This window comes from Dendrobates tinctorius, unplaced genomic scaffold (assembly GCF_039654945.1).
Source record: "Dendrobates tinctorius isolate UK_male_01 unplaced genomic scaffold, ASM3965494v1 ptg000003l, whole genome shotgun sequence".
In the NCBI taxonomy this organism is placed as follows: Eukaryota; Metazoa; Chordata; class Amphibia; order Anura; family Dendrobatidae; genus Dendrobates; species Dendrobates tinctorius.
The window spans coordinates 36,845,132-36,866,882 of record NW_027361671.1 but is presented as its reverse complement, the minus strand read 5'-3'; the positions used below and the strand labels follow the sequence as shown (position 1 = coordinate 36,866,882).

General features: G+C 44.8%; 1 protein-coding gene across 2 annotated transcripts in view; it reads left to right on the top strand.

Annotated features, from left to right (window-relative positions):
• Positions 1 to 21,751, top strand: part of LOC141050066 (uncharacterized) — a 145,245-nt gene that overhangs the window by 60,533 nt on the left and 62,961 nt on the right. Inside the window, exon 9 of one of the 2 annotated variants that reach the window (XM_073546932.1) lies at positions 14,990 to 15,103. The exons of the other annotated variant lie outside the window; for it this stretch is intronic. Coding sequence (XP_073403033.1) covers positions 14,990 to 15,103 — 114 coding nt within the window. The remainder of the gene's footprint in view (positions 1 to 14,989; positions 15,104 to 21,751) is intronic. 2 annotated transcript variants of the gene reach the window in all.

The window sequence follows — 21,751 nt, the reverse complement described above, 5'->3', positions numbered from 1 at the left end:
TATAGTTTTCCTTGTCTTCTAGGCACAAAATCATAAATTGCATCTCAATGATGGAGATCCATAATTTTCCAAAAGAGCTGCTGCTCCTGTGTATGTCCTCCTCAAATTGGAAAATCACTGTGTATTGTCTTTTGTCCTCATAACACTGATTGGACCTTGCCCACGGTGTAGTACTGTATATAGCAATGTGTATTCTACTATATTATATATCAATATGTATCAGCTTTGGTGCAGTGTTTTCAACCTCAATAGGCAGTTAATAGTAAAATATAAAATTGAAATTACCGGAACCATGGAAAGTATGGGAATTGTAATGAGTAGGGAATTATAAAATGCTTATTTTAGAAGCACTTTCCAACATATGACAATAACCCTTTAAAGACTTCATGCTAAAGAGTGAAGATTGAATTCAGTGTCATCCTCAATTTGACTGTTTGCAAACTTGTTTTTAATTTTAATTTTTCAGTAATCTGATGGCTGCAGCCTTGTTTTTTTTCTCATTCAATTACCTTCAAGGAATTTCCATTGCTAAGAGCCTTATGAATTAGAGAAGTGGACAGACTCTTCCAGCTATCATACTGATCACCACATTACCCTGAAACCTTAGTGTAGAAATGCCGACCACTGTGCTGTCTCTAAAGTTCAGTGGTATTTCCTACAAAAAAAAATATATAAAAATTAATAACAATATTGCTGATCATAAAACAGGATGCTGATTCACAGGGGTGGGTTCAAACATTATTATTACTGAGATCTGACTATAACATATAGTCCTCATATACATGCATTGGTTCCAATCAAAGTACAGTTGTGTATGTCAAGTCATGGGAAAGCGAAGAAAACCATTTCAGTGTGTCATCATGTAATTTATACATTGTATATATGGTTCCAGGCAGTAGGGAATCCACATACCTGAGTAGATAAAATTAATGTTTAAAGCAAAATTGTTGAAAACATTTTCATTGGTGTATATTCTATAAAAGATTAGGCAAAAGGTCTACAAGACATGAGACTTATTACGTATTTCAAACCATTGTACTCTGTGGTTCTTAGCCATAACCAGCTAGATATATTCTGTATTTAGCCTATTTATTCAACTAGAATACTGAATAGGATTTTGTAAACTGAAAGGGCCGTAGTGAAGCCTCTCGTCTACAGTGTCTGCAGACGTTAAGCCCAGCTACCTCTGCAGCTTCACTAAGATGCAGTTAAATGAGATTTCGGGAGTCAAACCTTGATGGCGTATTCTTGTTATATCAGTAAGGAACCAATCCCTGGGAAATCTTTCAATCCTTTGAAATAAGAAGCCACAATTAATATATGAAGGTGACTGTACACATTATTGCAGCTTAGGCCCATTCACTTGTTTAAAGGAGTTTTCCACAAACAAAAGTATATTTTAATAGATCTTGAAACAATAATAAGTTCCACAATTTGATTTAAGAGAAATGTTCCTGTGTTGAGATAATCTTATATATGTGCCCCTGCAGTGTACTGTGTAATGGCCGAATCTGACCGTGCAGGTACAGGTCTGATCATACCACATCTCCTGGGCAGGAGAGGAAACAAAAGAGAGAATACAGACAGGATGGGATCAGAAATCTTTGAAGTACTTTCTTTGAAGTAAAATATTGTTTAGAAACAGGCAGGGAAATGCTTTATCTCACAAACTGATTAGCTGCGATTCCCTTCTGTAATGTCAGTATACGCCTTTGCTTCCCCCCTGCCCTGGAGATGTGATCAGACCACATTCTTGCAGGGTTAGACACAGCCACTACACAGTACACAGCAGGGGCTCATTTATAAGATTATCTCAGCACAGAAACACATCCAATTGTGGAACTTATTAATATTCCAAGATCTACCACTGTCCTCCATAGCTTCACTGCCCCTAGTTTCTACAATGCCACTCTTGCATCAGCCATCGACTTGGACGCCACTGTCATGCATAGCAGAGTGCGACAAATCAAAAGACAACCCTGACACAATAACATGACTAAAAAGCTTCGGCAACTATCTAGAATTGAAGAGCGGCGTTGGAAGAAAACGCACTCGCAAGGTGACTTCATCTCATTCAAACAAGCAACACTTGCAAATCAGCTCTCACCTCTACTAAACAGGCCTACTTTACATACCTTGTATCTACCTTATCACACAACCCCAAATAGTTGTTCAACACTTTTAACTCCCTTATCTGCCCATCACTGCCCCCTCCAACTTCCCTATCCTCTGTTGAGGACTTTCCCATGCAATTCAAAAATAAGATAGACCAAACAAGGCAAGTCTTTGTTGTCCAACCACCACAACCCCTTTGTATACCAGACCAATGCCCTAACCCCATAACTTCACTCTCCAAAATCATTCAAGGAGAGCTTGCTCATCTTCTCTCCAAATCACACCCCACCACTTGTGCACTTGACCCTATCCCATCCCACCTCCTCCCCAACCTCGCCACTACACTTAACCCATCCGTAACCCATCTCTTCAACCTATCACTAACTTCTGGTACCTTTCCCTCTGCTTTCAAGCATTCCACAATCACACCTATCCTCAAAATGCCATCCCTTGACCCGAGCGCTATGTCCAGCTATCGCCACATATCTTTGCTCACATTTGCTTCTAAATTCCTTGAGCAGTAAGTCCACACTGAACTTTACTTTCATTTTGCATCAATCTCCCTCTTCGACAACCTACAATCTGGCTTCCGTTCAAAACATTCCACTGAGACTGCCCTGACCAAACTTACTAACGACTTACTAACAGCAAAGCTAACAGACAATTCTCTATATTCCTCCTTCTAGACCTGTCCTCTGCCGTTGACACAGTTGACCAGTGCCTTCTACTACAGATCCTCTTCTTTTGGTGTCAAAGACCTTGCCCTATCCTGGATCTCCTCATACCTTACCAGCCGCACATTTAGCATTTCCTACTCCCACACTACCTCCTCATCTCGCCCTCTCTCTGATGGTGTCTGTCAAGGCTCTGTCCTAGGACCCCTTCTCTTCTCAATCTATACCTTTGGCCTGGGACAACTCATAAAGTCCTTCCAGTACCATCTATATGCTGATGACACTTAGATCTACCTCTCTGCTCTCCAGAATCCCAGAATGTCTATCAGCCATATCCTCCTTCTTCTCCTCTCACTTCCTCAAGCTCAACATGGACATATCTGAACTAATTATATTTCCTTCATCTCTCATACCTTCCCTACCTAATCTATCTATCACAATAAATTAATTCACACTTTCCCCTGTCCCGGAAATCCCCTGCCGCTGAGTAACCCTTGATTGTGCCCTGTCCTTCAAACCACACATCCAAGTTCTCGCCACCTCCTGTCGCCTCCAGCTCAAAATTATTTCCATAATCCGTCCTTTTCTCAACCCTCACCAAAATGCTTGTGCATGCCCTAATCATCTCCTGCCTGAACTACTGCAACATCCTCCTCTGTGGCCTACCTTCTAACACTCTTGCACCCCTCCAGTCCGTCCTTAACTCTGCTGCCCGACTAATTCATCTCTCTCCTCGCTACACTCCTGCTTCCCCTCTTTGTAAATCCCTTCATTGGCTCCCAATTTCCCAGCGTATCTACTTTAAACTACTTTAAACTACTAAGACTGACCTAGAAAGCCATCCATAACCTTTCTCCTCCGTATATTTCCGAACTAATCTCTCAATATCTTCCCTCACGTAATCTCCGGCCCTCCCAAGACCTCCTTCTCTCCTCCACACTTATTCGGTCCTCACCCAATCGCCTCCAAGATTTCTCCCGAATACCCCCCATTTTCTGGAATTCTGTGCCCCAACATGTTCAGTTAACCACCACATTTGGATCCTTCAGATGGAACCTGAAAACTTATCTCTTCTAAAAAAGCTTACAATCTGTAATAACCACGCGGCCACCTCAACACCATCAGAGCTACTGCAGTTGTTCCTTTCTCTAGAATCACTGCATTGAGAAACATGTGATGGTGTCTCCTCAGTGTTGGATGTTGATCTCCATGAGTTCATTCATCCTCATTTTTCACAGTCTTCTACTAGGCATTGCTCCTACTGGCCAGTTTCCTACTCCACACTGAAGAGGAGCAATACCCCGAAACAGCTGTCTGTGGATGGATACCATGTTTTGGCATAGGTGGTTTCCTTCATTGGAGACTGCCCTTCCCGTGGTTGTTCCTTCCCGGGGAAAGACCTGGCTAGTCATTGCTTGCGTTGAGAAACATGTGATGGTGTCTCCGCGGCTTGTGTTTTTCATGCTTTTACATATTTCCCATAAGGGATGGGGGCATTGCTCTAGAATCACTGCGTTGAGAAACATGTGATTGTGTCTCCGCAGTGTTGGATGTTGATCTCCATGAGTTCATTCATCCTCATTTTTCACTAAATGCTAAAACTGACCCACCATTATGATTCGCCAGGTCATTACGAGTTCATAGACACCAAACATGTCTAGGTTCTTTTTTATCTAAGTGGTGAAAAAAAATCCAAAGTTTGCTAAAAAATAAACAACACCATTTTCCGAGACCCATAGCGTTACCATTTTTCGTGTTCTGGGGTCGGGTGAGGGCTTATTTTTTGCGTGCCGAACTGACATTTTTAATGATACCACTTTATGCAGACACGTTTTTTTGATCGCCCGTTATTGCATTTTAAAGCATTGTCACAGAGATCAAAAAAACCTAATTCTGGGTTGGTTTTTTTTCTCACTATGCCGTTTAGCGATCGGGTTAATGCTTTTTTTATTGATAGATCAGGTGATTCTGAACGCAGTGATACCAAATATGTGTATGTGTAATTTTTTTTATTGTTTTATTTTGAATAGGGTGAAAGGGGGGTGATTAGAACTTTTATATTTTTTTATTTTTTTCATATTTTTTAAAATACTTTTTTTTAAATTTTGTCATGCTTCAATAGCCGAGGCTATAAGCATGCCATACTTGATTGGCTCTGCTACGTATAGGCGATGAGCAGATCGCCTATATGTAGCAGAATTACTGCATAGCTATGAGCGCCGACCACCGGGTGGCGCTCATAGCAAAGCGGCATCAACAATCATAGAGGTCTCCAAGAGACCTCTGGTTGTTATGCCAACGCATCACTGACCCCCGATCACGTGACGGGGTCAGCGATGACCTCATTTCCTGCCCGGCAGCCGGAAGCGCCGTTTAAACGCCGTTGTCAGCGTTTGACAGCGGCGTTTAATGGGTTAATAGGTGCAGGTGGATTGCGATTCCACCTGTGCCTATTGCGGACACATGTCAGCTGTTCAAAACAGCTGACATGTCCTGGCTTTGATATGGGCTCAGTGCCGGAGCCCTCATCAAAGCAGGGGAGAAGTCCAATGACGGACTGTGTCCGTCATTGGACATTAAGGGGTTAAAATGAACTTTTGTTCATGAGAAAACCCCTTTAAGTTAAGTTAAAATTTGTTTTTAAAATAAAAACAAAGAAAACTACCATACCTCCTAAAATCGATGCTCCCATATTGTCTCCCACAAACATTATGATGCCCCCTTAGTGGATAACCCTCACTGTTCCTTACACTGTATCATGGTGCCACAATCCATTATCCACAGTATGATACTCATACACTCTCTCCACACAGAATAATACCATCACCATTCCACTATGTCCCCAACAATATGGATTCCCCATAGTGCTCTTACAGTCTGACCACACAAAGTATAATTCTCCCACAGTCCTCCTCACTCACTACGATGTCTTTATTGCCTATCCGAGAAATCATGATGTCCCATGCAAGCATCCCATTTGCCTGCATGCCCAGGGCTGCCACTAGGAATTTCGGGGCCCCATACTGGCAAAATTTTCGGGGCCCCCTTGATACTCCACCCAGGCTCCACCCCAGCCCTGCCCTCCACCCCTCGAACTGTCCACAGTCCCACCGCTCTCTCTTGGAAAAGCTCCACTTCTCACCTATCACACATTAACAGTTCCCATCACCAGATCACACATATAGCCGGCAGCTTTTGTTTTGGCCAAAAGATTTTTTAAGCCACCACCATAACAGGGTAGACACTTTTGGCCGAGCTCTACTCTACTGTATTAAATATTTGTTAAAATATGCAATACAATTTAGATATATTTTTATTTATTTTTCAATATTTAAAATGACCAATAATATCACATACAAGGAACAAATACCACTACACCATGTCCAGACCACATATTACCACCACAAAGTGACCAAATAATAGCACATACAAGGGACAAATACCACCGCACCATATCCAGACCACATAATACCACCACACCACCACAGTGACAAAATAATATCACATACAAGGAAAAAATACCGCCACACCATGACCAGACCACATTTTACCACCACAGTGATCGAATAATACCACATACAAGGAACAAATACCGCTACACCATGTCCAGACCACATATTACCACCACATGGTGACTGAATACTACAATACTGATCAGTAATAAAATAACACAATACTTTCACCATAAGTGCCATTATACACAGGAGACCTGTACTTAGTATGCAGTGTCTGTGTACAGGTAATACAGGTCTAAGGGGCAAGGTTTCTCCTTGTGGAGAGTGACATGCCAGCTCTGGCTTGTCAAGGTAAGGAGGCTTATTCGCCGTGCAGTGCTCCTCTGGGAAAATAATATACAAATTGCCTCTTCAGCAAAAAAGAGGGCTTGAACTCTATAGCGCCACCTGTTAGTAGTAGCGATCCTACAAGTCACAATCAACCGTTTAACGAGTCTTGTAATATGACTTGGGATAAGTCATATGACTTATCCTAAGTCATAGTACAAGACTCGTTAAAGGGTTGAATGTGACTTGTAGGATCGCTACTACCAACAGGTGGCGCTATAGAGTTCAAGTCCTCTTTTTCTCTGAAGAGGCAATTTACATACAGGTAATGCAGTGATCCATGACATTATACACAGGAGCTCTGTATATAGTATACAGTATATAGGTAACACACTAACTCACCAGTGACGTCTCTAGGTGAAGTCCTTCATCTTCGCTTTTCATCTTTAATCCAGCACAGATCGCCATCACGTCTTCCAGCTAGGGCTCTGCAGGAAATAACACAGTTATCTAGAGCTCCGCTTACAGAACACATAACTTATTTTTTTCCCAACTTCTACATTACACCACATGAAGAAAAAAAGGTGACATAGTATCACTCTGCACAGTAACAGGTAAGCCCCCCCATTTAAAACAGTATACTCAAAAAATAAAATAAATACATCACTGCAGTAATAATATTCTTTAATTAGCCCCTATGGTAATAATATCCCCCATCCTGACCCCCGTGTGTCTCATTCCTGGCTTCAGCCATATGTTCTCTCACCCTGCCCTCATGAGTATCCATTCTGCCCCATATGATCTCCCCATCTTGCCCCATCTGTCTCCATCGTATCCATCCTGCCCCATGATCCTGCCCCATCTGTCTCCAACCCTGCCCCATCTGTCTCCAGTCCTGCCCCATCTGTCTCCTATCCTGCCCCCAGTGTATTCAATCCTGCCCCGCATCTCCATTCTTCTGCCCCGCATCTCCATTCTTCTGCCCCGCATCTCCATTCTTCTGCCCCGTGTCTCCAATCATGCCCCGTATCTCCATTCTTCTGCCCCGTGTCTCCAGTCATGCTCCGTATCTCCATTCTGCCCTGTATCTCCATTCTGCCCCGTGTCTCCAATCATGCCCCGTATCTCCATACTGCCCTGCATCTCCATTTTTCCCCGTGTCTCCAATCATGCCCCGTGTCTCCAATCATGCCCCTTGTCTCCATTTTGCCCCTTGTCTCCAATCATGCCTTGTATCTCCATTCTGCCCTATGTCTCCATTTTGCCCCGTGTCTCCAATCATGTCCCGTATCTCCAATCATGCCCCGCATCTCCATTCGGCCCCATGTCTCTAATCATGCCCCGCATCTCCATTCTGCCCCGTGTCTCCATTCTGCCCCGTGTCTCCAATCATGCCCCGCGTCTCCATTCTGCCCCGCGTCTCCATTCTGCCCCGCGTCTCCATTCTGCCCCGTGGTCTCCATTCTGCCCCGTGTCTCCATTCTGCCCTGTGTCTCCAATCATGCCCCCATCTCTATTCTGCCCCGTGTCTCCATTCATGCCCCGCATCTCCATTCTGCCCCATGTCTCTAATCATGCCCCGTATCTCCATTTTGCCCCGTGTCTCCAATCATGCCCCGTGTCTCCATTTTGCCCCGTGTCTCCAATCATGCCCTGTATCTCCATTCTGCCCTGTGTCTCCATTTTGCCCCGTTTCTCCAATCATGCCCCGTATCTAAATTCTGCCCCGTGTGTCCAATCATGCCCCGTATCTCCATTCTGCCCTGCATCTCCATTCTGCCCTGTGTCTCCAATCATGCCCTGTATCTCCATTCTGCCCTGTGTCTCCATTTTGCCCCGTCTCCAATCATGCCCCGTATCTCCATTCTGCCCCGTGTGTCCAATCATGCCCTGTATCTCCATTCTGCCCTGCATCTTCATTTTGCCCCGTGTCTCCAATCATGCCCCGTGTCTCCATTTTGCCCCGTGTCTCCAATCATGCCCTGTATCTCCATTCTGCCCTGTGTCTCCATTTTGCCCCGTATCTCCAATCATGCCCCGTATCTCCATTTTGCCCCGTGTTTCCAATCATGCCCCGCATCCCCATTCTGCCCCATGTCTCTAATCATGCCCCGCATCTCCATTCTGCCCTGTGTCTCCATTCTGCCCCGTGTCTCCAATCATGCCCCACATCTCCATTGTGCCCCATGTCTCCATTCTGCCCCGTGACTCCAATCATGCCCCACATCTCCATTCTGCCCCATGTCTCCAATCATGACCCGCATCTCCATTCTGCCCTGTGTCTCCAATCATGCCCCCATCTCCTTTCTGCCCCGTGTCTCCAATCATGCCCCCATCTCCATTCTGCCCCATGTCTCCAATCATGCCCCGCATCTCCATTCTGCCCTGTGTCTCCAATCATGCCCCCATCTCCTTTCTGCCCCGTGTCTCCAATCATGCCCCATCTCCATTCTGCCCAATGTCTCCAATCATGCCCCGCATCTCCATTCTGCCCCGTGTCTCCATTCTGCCCCGTGTCTCCATTCTGCCCTGTGTCTCCAATCATGCCCCCCATCTCTATTCTGCCCCGTGTCTCCATTCATGCCCCGCATCTCCATTCTGCCCCATGTCTCTAATCATGCCCCGTATCTCCATTCTGCCCCGTGTGTCCAATCATGCCCTGTATCTCCATTCTGCCCTGCATCTCCATTTTGCCCCGTGTCTCCAATCATGCCCCATGTCTCCATTTTGCCCCATGTCTCCAATCATGCCCTGTATCTCCATTCTGCCCTGTGTCTCCATTTTGCCCCGTTTCTCCAATCATGCCCCGTATCTAAATTCTGCCCCGTGTGTCCAATCATGCCCCGTATCTCCATTCTGCCCTGCATCTCCATTCTGCCCTGTGTCTCCAATCATGCCCTGTATCTCCATTCTGCCCTGTGTCTCCATTTTGCCCCGTCTCCAATCATGCCCCGTATCTCCATTCTGCCCCGAGTGTCCAATCATGCCCCGTATCTCCATTCTGCCCTGCATCTTCATTTTGCCCCGTGTCTCCAATCATGCCCCGTGTCTCCATTTTGCCCCGTGTCTCCAATCATGCCCTGTATCTCCATTCTGCCCTGTGTCTCCATTTTGCCCCGTGTCTCCAATCATGCCCCGTATCTCCATTTTGCCCCGTGTTTCCAATCATGCCCCGCATCTCCATTCTGCCCCATGTCTCTAATCATGCCCCGCATCTCCATTCTGCCCTGTGTCTCCATTCTGCCCCGTGTCTCCAATCATGCCCCACATCTCCATTGTGCCCCGTGTCTCCATTCTGCCCCGTGACTCCAATCATGCCCCACATCTCCATTCTGCCCCATATCTCCAATCATGCCCCGCATCTCCATTCTGCCCTGTGTCTCCAATCATGCCCCCATCTCCTTTCTGCCCCGTGTCTCCAATCATGCCCCATCTCCATTCTGCCCCATGTCTCCAATTATGCCCCGCATCTCCATTCTGCCCCATGTCTCCAATCATGCCCCGCATCTCCATTCTGCCCCGTGTCTCCAATTATGCTCCGCATATCCATTCTGCCCCGTGTCTCCATTCTGCTCCACGTCTCCAATCATGCCCTGCATCTCCATTCTGCCCCGTGTCTCCAATTATGCCCCGCATATCCATTCTGCCCCGTGTCTCCAATCATGCCCTGCATCTCCATTCTGCTCCATGTCTCCATTCTGCCCCGCTTCTCCAATCATGCCCCGCATATCCATTCTTCCCCGTATCTCCATTCTGCCCCGTGTCTCCAATCATGCCCCGCATCTCCATTCTGCCCCATGACTCTAATCATGCCCCGTATCTCCATTCTGCCCCGTGTGTCCAATCATGCCCCGTATCTCCATTCTGCCCCGCGTCTCCAATCATGCCCCGCATCTCCATTCTGCCCCACGTCTCCAATCATGCCTCGCGTCTCCATTCTGCCCCGCGTCTCCAATCATGCCACGCATCTCCATTCTGCCCCGTGTCTCCAATCATGCCCCGCATCTCCATTCTGCCCCGTGTCTCCATTCTGCCCCGCATCTCCATTCTGCCCCGTGTCTCCATTCTGCCCCGCATCTCCATTCTGCCCCGCATCTCCATTCTGCCCCGCGTCTCCAATCATGCCTCGCGTCTCCATTCTGCCCCCTGTATCTCCAATCCTGCCCCGTCTCCATCCTGCCCCCAGTGTCACACTCCAATCTGCCTGTGTGCCTTCAATCTGCCCTGGCAGGATGGAGACACATGGTCCATGTGTCTCCATCCTGCCAGGGAAACATATTGGACGCTTTCAGTATTTAAATTAAAAAAAAAAACTTTCTACTTACTTGACCGCGCTCCTGCAGTGAAGATGCAGCTGCTGCTGTGAGCTGAAGGACCTGTGGTGACGTCATCGTCATGTGATCAGGGGGCGGAGCTGAAGACGACACCACAGGTCCTTCACCTCTTTCATTTCTGCGCAGCTCTCATCTGACGTCGGCCGCTGTTGCTGCTCTTCTGATGTGTGCGTGCCGCACAGCAGGCGCGGCCACAGCGCACAGCACTTAGGGCCCGGCCGCGGCACACATTACTTGGGGCCCAATGACTAGGAGCACAGGAGTGGGGCCCCTGACATGCGGGCCCCCCTTCTGTACTGCTGTTCACCGGGCCCCATATAGCAGTAAGGGCTGTCATGCCCTAATGGCGGCCCTGTGCATGCCCTTTCACATCGCTACTCCTTGACTACTAGGTGCTGTCTGTTTCCATTCCCGTGAATTGTGAATACAAAGTGACCTGAATGTCTTTGCTTTTTTCTTCAATCTCTACACAAGCATAATGGTGGTGCAGGGATCTGATGGTTCCCTGCTCCACCCTTAGTGTTCAAGGACACATATACAGTGAGCAAAAAAAGTATTTAATACACTGCCGATTTTGAAAGTTTTACCACCTGCAAAAAATGGAGAGGTCTGTAATTTTTATCATAGGTACACTTCACTTGTGAGAGACAGAAGCGTAAAAAAAATTCAAGAAATCACATTGTATGATTCTTGCATCATCAATTTCCATTTTATTGCATAAAATTAGTATTTGACACAATAGAAAAAAAGAACTTAATATTTGGTACAAAAACCTTTGTTTACAATTACAGAGATCAGACTTTCCTGTAGTTCTTGACCAAGTTTGCACTCTCTGCAACAGGCATTTTGGCCTACTCCTCCATCCAAGTCTTTTTCAGATCTTTCAGGTTTCAGGGCTGTAGCTGGCAACATTGAGTTTCAGCTCCCTCCAATGATTCAGGTCTGGGTCCTGGCTAGGCCACTCCAGGACACTGAAATGCTTCTTATGGAGACACTTCTTAGTTGCTCTGACTGTGTGTTTCAGGTCATTGTCATGCTGGAAGACCCAGCCACTACCCATTTTTAACGATCTTACTGAGGGAAGTTGGTTGTTGGTCAAAATCTAGCAATACATGACCTCATCTATCCTCCTTTCAATACAGTGCAGTCGTACTGATCCCTTTGCAGAAAATCACTCCCAAAGAATAATGTTTCCCTTATCATGCTTCATGGTTGAGACGTGTTCTTGGGGTTGTACACATCCTTATTCTTCCTCAAAAAAAATTCTATTTTGGTCTCATCTCACCACATGACTTACTCCCATGCCTCCTCTGGTTCATCCGGATGTTCATTGGCAAACTTCAAATGGGGCTGCATATGTGCTAGTGTGAGCAGGAGAACCTTGTGTTTCCTGCAGGATTTCATTCCATGATGGCGTAATATATTACTAATGCTAAAGTTTCAGACTGTGGTCCCAGCTTTCATCGGGTCATTGACCACATCCTCTTTTGTAGTTCTGGGCTGATTCCTGAGGTTTCTCAGAATCATCCTTACCCCACGAGGCAAGACCTTGCATGGAACCCAGACTGAGGAAGATTGACAGTCATCTTGTGTTTCCCCCATTTTCTAATAATTGTGCCAGCAGTTGTTGCATTTTCACCAAGTTGCTTGCCTATTGTCTTGTAGCCCACCCCAGCCTTCTGCAGGTTTACAATTTTGCCCTTGGTGTCTTTAAAAATCTCTTTGATCTTGGCCATGGTGGAGAAGTTGGAGTGTGATTGATGGTGTGAACACATGTCTCTTATACAGGTAATGAGTTCAAACAGGTGCAATTAATACAGGTAATGAGTGCAGAGTAGGAGGGCTTCTTAAAGAAAAACGAATAGGTCTGTGAGAGCCAGAATTCTTGCTGGTTGGTGATTAAATACTTATTTCACGCAATAAAATGCAATTCAATTATTTGAAAATCATACAACCTGATTTTCTGCTTTATATTTTTAGATTGTGTCTCTCACAGTTGAAGTATACCTACGTTAAAAATTACAGACCTCTCCATTCTTTGTAGGTGGGAAAACGTACAAAATCAACAGTGTATCAAAAACTTATTTTCCCCAATGTACAGTTAAAGTTGAGAAACACCCCTGACCTACTGGAACAGTAGGATATCTCCCCAATTTCATGACTTTCCCACAGGCTTGAGGACGGTTGGGAGGTATGTGACTAGATAGATAGATAGATAGATAGCCTTTCTCAGTCTCAGGTCTGTGGACCTGAAAGCTTTCACTTTGTTTAGGTTTAGTGCTTCTTTGTTTTGTAATTTTTTTTTAGAAATATATTGTTTGTGTATATAATTGTAATAACACTGTTTTTTTTCCCAAATCAGGATAATTATACTACCCAATAATAAATGTGTATGTATATATATAGTTGAAACCAGAAGTTTACATTCACTATATAAAAAGACACATATGCATGTTTTTCTCAATATCTGACATGATATCAGAAAATCCTTTCCCGTTTTAGGTCAGTTAGGATTACCATAATTATTAATATTTACCAAATGTCAGAATAATGAGAGAGAGAATGTTTTAAGGCATATCCTTAACTAAATAACTTGGGTCAAATGTTTGGGATATCATTCCACAAGCTTCTCACAATAGTTGGTCGGAATTCCTTATGACAAAACTGGTGTAACTGATCCAGGTTTGTAGGTCGCCTTGCTCGCACCTGCCTTTTTAGCTTTGCCCTTAAAATTTCAATAAGATTGAGATCATGGCCTTGTGATGACCACTCCAAAACATTGACTTTGTTATCCTTAAGCCTCTTTGTTACCATTTTGGCAGTATGCTTTGGACCATTGTCCATTTGAAAGACCCATTTCTGCCCAAGATTTAACTTCCTGGCTGATGTATTGAGATGTTGCTTCAGTATTGCCACATTATTTTCTTTTCTCATGATGCCATCTATTTTGTGAAGTGAACCAGTCCCTCCTGCAACAAAACAATTCCACAACATGCTGCTGCCACCCCCAGGTTTCACAGTTGGGATTGTGTTCTTAGGCTTCCAAGCTTCACCCCTTTTTCCTCCAAAAATAACGATGGTCATTATGCCCAGAAAGTTCAATTTCAGTTTCATTAGACCACAGGACATGTCTCCAAAAATGAAGGTCTTCGTTCCTGTGTGCATTTGCAAACAAAACTCTGGCTTTTTATGTTTCTTTTGAACTAATTAATGGCTTTTTTCTGGCACAGTGGCGTTACAGTCAATGTTGATACAGTACTCATTTCACTGTGAATATTGACAGAATCTTACCAGCTTCCACCATCATGTTCACAAGGTCTTTTGCTTTTGTCCTTGGGTTAATATGCACATGTTGGGCAAAAGCATGTTCATTTCTGGGACACAAAACCCATCTCCTTCCTGAGCAGTATGATGGCTGGACATTCCCATCTTGTTTGTACTTGCGTATAATTGTTTGTACAGATGAATGAGGTACTGTCAGGTATCTTGAAATTGTACCTAAGGATGAGCCAGACTTGTGCAAGTCCACAATTCTCTTCTTCATATCTTGGCAGCTTTCTTTAGACTTTCCCATAATGCTACACAAAGTAGCAGTGTGTTTCAGGTGTGTGTTAAAATACATCCACAGGTGTGTCTCTAATTAACTCAGACTCCAAACACATGATGTCATCATATGGGCAGTCCCAGAATTGGCATAGTAATCTTAGTGTATGTAAACTTTTGACTTTGCAGTAAGTAATAAAAATGACTTAAAACATTCTCTCTCTCTTATCATTCTGGCATTTGGCAAATATTAATAATTATGGTAATCCTAATTGACCTAAAACGGGAAAGGTTTATTCTGATTTCATTTCAGATATTGAGAAAAACATGCATATGGGTCTTTTTATATAGTGTGGTTTCAACTGTATATGCACAAAATACTTACAGAATAATTATTATTTACACTGTTTTGTTCCCATTTTGTACATATAACGCCAACATATTCTGTAGCATTGTTTTAGCTGCTGAATACAGTATATAAAGCAGATAACATTTGCAGGCTGGCAGCAATATTAATTGTACATTCATTTTTTCTCATCAGAAAAAAACTGCAGCTACAGAACTGTGCTCGCTGTGCTTACAAAACGCATTTCTCCTATGTATGGCCCCAAAATAGGAAATATACATCAATTCTTTACTTTCGACATTAATCATGGTAAGACTGAAGACAACTTTGGCTTTTATTCTTACCCTACAAAATCCCTTGCTCCAAATCGCTAGCTAGTTTGCACTATGTAATTATTCCTCAGTCTAGCTAGTGTTTCTGTATATGCAGAGTACTGTATATGCAGTATATAATCACGCATGGGTATGCAGTAGATGATTCTAGTAAATGCATGCAGCAAAAATACCTTTTAAGTATTTTTGCCTGAGAATCAGTGGTTGCAGTGCAAAATGATTCTTTTTTTTTTTAGTCCAGATGATTATATAAAACTCTTGGATTGTGGGAAGATGTAGTCTCCCCCATTGTCAAAATATTTTTGGGCAGCCAATAGCCAGCCTGGCATTGAGGACAAATTTTTACTATATAATTGGTCCAGAGATGGGCCTTTTTTGGTGGAAGAAGTCTGCAGAGATGTAGCTTTGGGGCATGTGCCTTACGTGCTGGACGCCAGGGGGTTCCAACAAAGCCGGGGTATTTACATTGAATATGGCTGGTGGACATTGAACTGAAACTTAAAGCAGTTTTCTGGTCTTTTGATAAGTCTGTTGTTACTCTCATGACTAGTGTTGGGGAGTGTACTGGGCAATTGCCCAGGGCCTCCACGCTCTTAGAGGCACCCAGCATTTACAGAAGAAACTGCTGTGATATTTCAAGTTCTGTATTATCAATGTAGTCAGGATTGCTAACCATCCAGAAATTCCTGGGCAGTCTATAAAAATAGGGCACTTTTTTTGCCCTGTCTGGAAAAAAAATTTGAAGGTGTCCATGGTTTTCTTGAATCCTTTCTTGAAGGATTTTCTACAGATTATTTAGACTGTAGTCATCACCCTTACATTTCAGTTTACAGTGAATGCAGCTGATGTCTTCATATCAGATTATGGGCTGTAGATATGTATCACTTATAATCCAAATTATTACGGTAATTATGGTTTTCTAGTGTGTCCATAAAAAATATCGTTTGTCCATAATTTTTGATGAGATGTTTAAAAAAAAATAAAGTCAAGTTAGCAACCCTGAATGTGGCCAGAAGAATGTATATTGAATACTTGTTGTCACTTGATCTCCTCCTCTTTCCGGCAACACCGGTGAATCTTGACAGCAAGCTCATTGCACACTGTGAGGCAAGGGTTCCCAACCTGTAGCTCGGGAGCCACATGCGGCTCGCGGTACCATGAATTGTGGCTCGTGACGTCTGCCAGCTTGGTGCATTAACTCCAGGTCTAGCACATGTCAAAATGGTGAATTTTGTGAGTAGCCCTGCTCAGAAGAACAGATATGGATGCACATTTACTGGCCTTAGGGGTTTAGACATGTTTTTGGTATGGTACACTGGAGGATGGTGCTACCTGTTAGAGGAGGTGCGCAAAGCTGGATGTGACAGTTTGTTTGGAGTGCTTGATGGGAGAATACTGAATGGGGGGATTGTGGGAACCCCTGGATCTCAGTGAACTGCTTTGGAGTGATTTTTGTGGAAAAGCTTTGGTTATCATTATACCTGTAATGGGGGTTTTGGTTGACACTACTTTGAAGAGGACAGTAGCTGGATGTGGCTCGCAGCCCTCTCTCAGTGCTGAATGTGGCTCGCAACCCTCTGTTTAAGCTGACTGTGGCTCTCAAAGTCAGAAAGGTTGGGGACCTCTGCTGTAAGGATTCAGAAGTCTGCAGTTACGCCTTTAAAGGTACTGTCACACTTAGCGATGCACCAGCGATCCCGACCAGCGATATGACGCGGTCAGGATCGCTGGTGCATCGCTAAGTGATCGCTAGTGAGCTGCCACACAGGCAGATCTCACCAGCGACATAGCAGGGGTCGGGGGTCGCTACTTACCTGTCAGACACGGCGATCCTGACGTCCTCCCGCCCGCGTCCACGCGTCGCTCGCCGGTGCCACAGGAAGCCCAGCAGGAAGCTGACGACGAGAAAAGGCCCAGGCCGTTCTCACGCGATCAGCGATAATCAGCGGGGGAGCCGGTCGGAGGTAAGTATCAGACATAGCAATATCGCTAGCAATATCGCTGCTACGTCACAAAAACCAGTGACGTTACAGCGATATTGCTAGTGATATCGCTTAGTGTGACAGGCCCTTAAAGAAAACTATACCTATTGCTCTAGAAATCTGTGAACTGGTTTTTTTTATGTTTATTCTCCCAAATAAATATTTAAACCTAAGGTCTTCACCTATAGAGGATTCCACAAGACACCTTCCTCCATCTCTTCTTTTATTATTTTACTCATGCTCTTTAATTTCTTATTGAATGGAGTCCTACTTCTTTATTGTACATCTTCCATACAAGACTGTTCTCTAGACTGCACTATTTCACACAATTAGGCATACTTCCTCATTTCATATTTTGAGTCCCCTGAAAAAATACCTCGTCATGAAGGCCTATGCAATTCCTAAAAAGTCCAGAATTTGAAGCCCTTTGGTCTTTTAAAGACATCCAGCCAGGGGTGTAACTAGAACTGATTGGGCCCCATAACAAACTTTTAAACGGGGCCCCCTCAAAGACACACCCCCTTCAAGACATTCCCAGAGGTCCATGCGGCAGGCAGCTCTGCAGAGAGCTAATAGACAGCGAGGGCTCAAGGAAGGGGCGGGACTGAACTAGTCTGAAGCTATACATTCTGTGACTGACTCCCCATCACTCCCATCATTGCCTACTCCCATCATTGCCTGCTCCATCACCCCATCACTCCTATCATTGCCTTCTCCCCATCACTTCCATCATTGCCTGCTCCATCACCCCATCATTGTCTGCTCCATCACCCCATCACTCCCATCATTGCCTTCTCCCCATCATTGCCTGCTCCATCACCCCATCACTCCCATCATTGCCTTCTCCCCATCACTCCCTTCTCTCCATCACTCCTATCATTGCCTTCTCCACATCACTCCCTTCTCTCCATCATTCCCATCACTGCCTTCTCCCCATCAATGCCTTCTTTCCATCACCTCCCATGGCCTTCTCCCATTACCCCTCATGGCCTTCTCCCATCACCCCGGGCATCATGGCCTTCTCTCCTCATCACAGTCTTCTCATGTCCGCATCTCCTCCAGGGCCAGGCTAACCTACACACACACACACAGACACACACACATACATATACACAGACATACAGACAGACATACATACACACACACAGACATACACACAGACAGACATACACATATACATACACACACAGACATATATACACACACACATAGACACAGACATACACACATACAGTGGGGAAAAAAAGTATTTAGTCAGTCAGCAATAGTGCAAGTTCCACCACTTAAAAAGATGAGAGGCGTCTGTAATTTACATCATAGGTAGACCTCAACTATGGGAGACAAACTGAGAAAAAAAAATCCAGAAAATCACATTGTCTGTTTTTTTTTCCTTTTATTTGCATATTATGGTGGAAAATAAGTATTTGGTCAGAAACAAAATTTCATCTCAATACTTTGTAATATATCCTTTGTTGGCAATGACAGAGGTCAAACGTTTTCTGTAAGTCTTCACAAGGTTGCCACACACTGTTGTTGGTATGTTGGCCCATTCCTCCATGCAGATCTCCTCTAGAGCAGTGATGTTTTTGGCTTTTCGCTTGGCAACACGGACTTTCAACTCCCTCCAAAGGTTTTCTATAGGGTTGAGATCTGGAGACTGGCTAGGCCACTCCAGGACCTTGAAATGCTTCTTACGAAGCCACTCCTTCGTTGCCCTGGCGGTGTGCTTTGGATCATTGTCATTGAAAGACCCAGCCACGTTTCATCTTCAATGCCCTTGCTGATGGAAGGAGGTTTGCACTCAAAATCTCACGATACATGGCCCCATTCATTCTTTCATGTACCCGGATCAGTCGTCCTGGCCCCTTTGCAGAGAAACATTCCCAAAGCATGATGTTTCCACCACCATGCTTTACAGTAGGTATGGTGTTTGATGGATGCAACTTAGTATTCTTTTTCCTCCAAACACGACAAGTTGTGTTTCTACCAAACAGTTCCAGTTTGGTATCATCAGACCATAGGACATTCTCCCAAAACTCCTCTGGATCATCCAAATGCTCTCTAGCAAACTTCAGACGGGCCCGGACATGTACAGGCTTAAGCAGTGGGACACGTCTGGCACTGCAGGATCTGAGTCCATGGTGGCGTAGTGTGTTACTTATGGTAGGCCTTGTTACATTGGTCCCAGCTCTCTGCAGTTCATTCACTAGGTCCCCCCGCGTGGTTCTGGGATTTTTGCTCACCGTTCTTGTGATCATTCTGACCCCACGGGGTGGGATTTTGCGTGGAGCACCAGATCGAGGGAGATTATCAGTGGTCTTGTATGTCTTCCATTTTCTAATTATTGCTCCCACAGTTGATTTCTTCACTCCAAGCTGGTTGGCTATTGCAGATTCAGTCTTCCCAGCCTGGTGCAGGGCTACAATTTTGTTTCTGGTGTCCTTTGACAGCTCTTTGGTCTTCACCATATTGGAGTTTGGAGTCAGACTGTTTGAGGGTGTGCACAGGTGTCTTTTTATACTGATAACAAGTTTAAACAGGTGCCATTACTACAGGTAATGAGTGGAGGAAAGAGGAGACTCTTAAAGAAGAAGTTACAGGTCTGTGAGAGCCAGAAATCTTGATTGCTTGTTTCTGACCAAATACTTATTTTCCACCATAATATGCAAATAAAATGAAAAAAAAACAGACAATGTGATTTTCTGGATTTTTTTTTCTCAGTTTGTCTCCCATAGTTGAGGTCTACCTATGATGTAAATTACAGACGCCTCTCATCTTTTTAAGTGGTGGAACTTGCACTATTGCTGACTGACTAAATACTTTTTTTCCCCACTGTACATACACACACACACATACACACATACATACACACAGACACACACACATATATATACACACACATGCACACACACATATATACACACATACACACAGACATACACACACATACATACACACAGACACACATACATACAGACACACACACATACATATACACACACATATGCATACATACACACATACATACACACACAGACATGCACACACACATACATACACACACAGACATACACAGACATACACACACATACACAAACATACACAGACATACAAACATACACACAGACATACATGCACACATACATACACACAGACATACATGCATACATACATACATACACACAGACATACACACACAGACATACACACAGACACACATACATACATACAGACACACAGACATACACACATATACATACACAGACATACACACAGACATACATACACACACAGACATACACACATACATACACACAGACACACACACATGCATCATACACACATACATACACACAGACTCACACACACATGCATCATACACACATACATACACACACACAAGTGACTGACTAAGGCTAGTTTCACACTAGCTTATTTTCCACGCAGCGCTCGGTGCCGCTAAGCCACACCCCCTGCAGGCTCCCTGCCCGCCCCATCCGGTCATCGCCACCTACTATCGCACACAGCTGCATGCGATCTGCACACCCTATCTTTAGCATAGGGTGCGCAGATCATGCGCTGGCCGTGCGCTAGTAGGATTTTAGCGTGTGCTGCGCACTTTTGAAGGTGCGCCTTGCGCGCCAAAATGCAACATGCTGCGTTCTGCGCATACCGGCGCACCTTCAAAAGTGCGCAGCGCACGCTAAAATCCTACTAGCGCACGGCCAGCGCACGATCTGCGCACCCTATGCTAAAGATAGGGTGCGCAGATCGCATGCAGCCGTGTGCGATAGTAGGCGGCGATAACCGGATTGGGCGGGCAGGGAGGCGGCAGGGGCGTGGCTTAGCGGCGCCGTGCGCTGCAGGGAATAAACGCTAGTATGAAACTAGCCAGACCTGCAGCTGCAGCCACCATCCTGCCGGCGCCACAGGCACAGTGAGTGAGACAGTCTGTCTCCTCCTCTCCTCCCCCACAGCAGCAGTGCAACACAGCATGACTGACGCTGATATCATCTCACCTCAGGGCTGACTCCTCTCCTCCTTGCGCCTGGCGCTCCACATGGCTAATTTGAGTAATTAGCTCTGCGGTGCTGGAGGGGCCTCCTCTCCCCTGGGGCCCCCGTGCAATGCACGGGCTGCACTGTGCACGGGCGGTAGGTCCGCCCCTGGGGTAGCGCTGATCGGAGCTGGGGACCCGGGCCCCTATATGGGCCAGGCCCCAAAGCAACCGCTTCGGCTGCTACCCCGGTAGTTACGCCATTGCATCCAGCCTATCTGTTGTAACATGTAACAACTTGCCTTAGTATCATTTAGATTGTAAGCTCTTGGGAACAATGATTTATTATATTACTGCTTAGTAGCCATTTTATCAAATATTGTTGGCAATTCTGTGTATTTGCTACTTTCCCGGATTGTATGGCACTGGAGAATGTGTTGGCGCTATACATACAGTATAATACAAGACACAATAATATGTAACTATGCTATATTAGATATATACAGTTAGTCACTTCCAAATTATAAATTAAATATTAGATTGATTGTTTAACTCACAAATATCATTTTGCCAAATGCTGCAGTTGACAATATCGTCTGCTGTACAATCAACACAGGATGATGTCAGCATATTCAAAATCCAGATT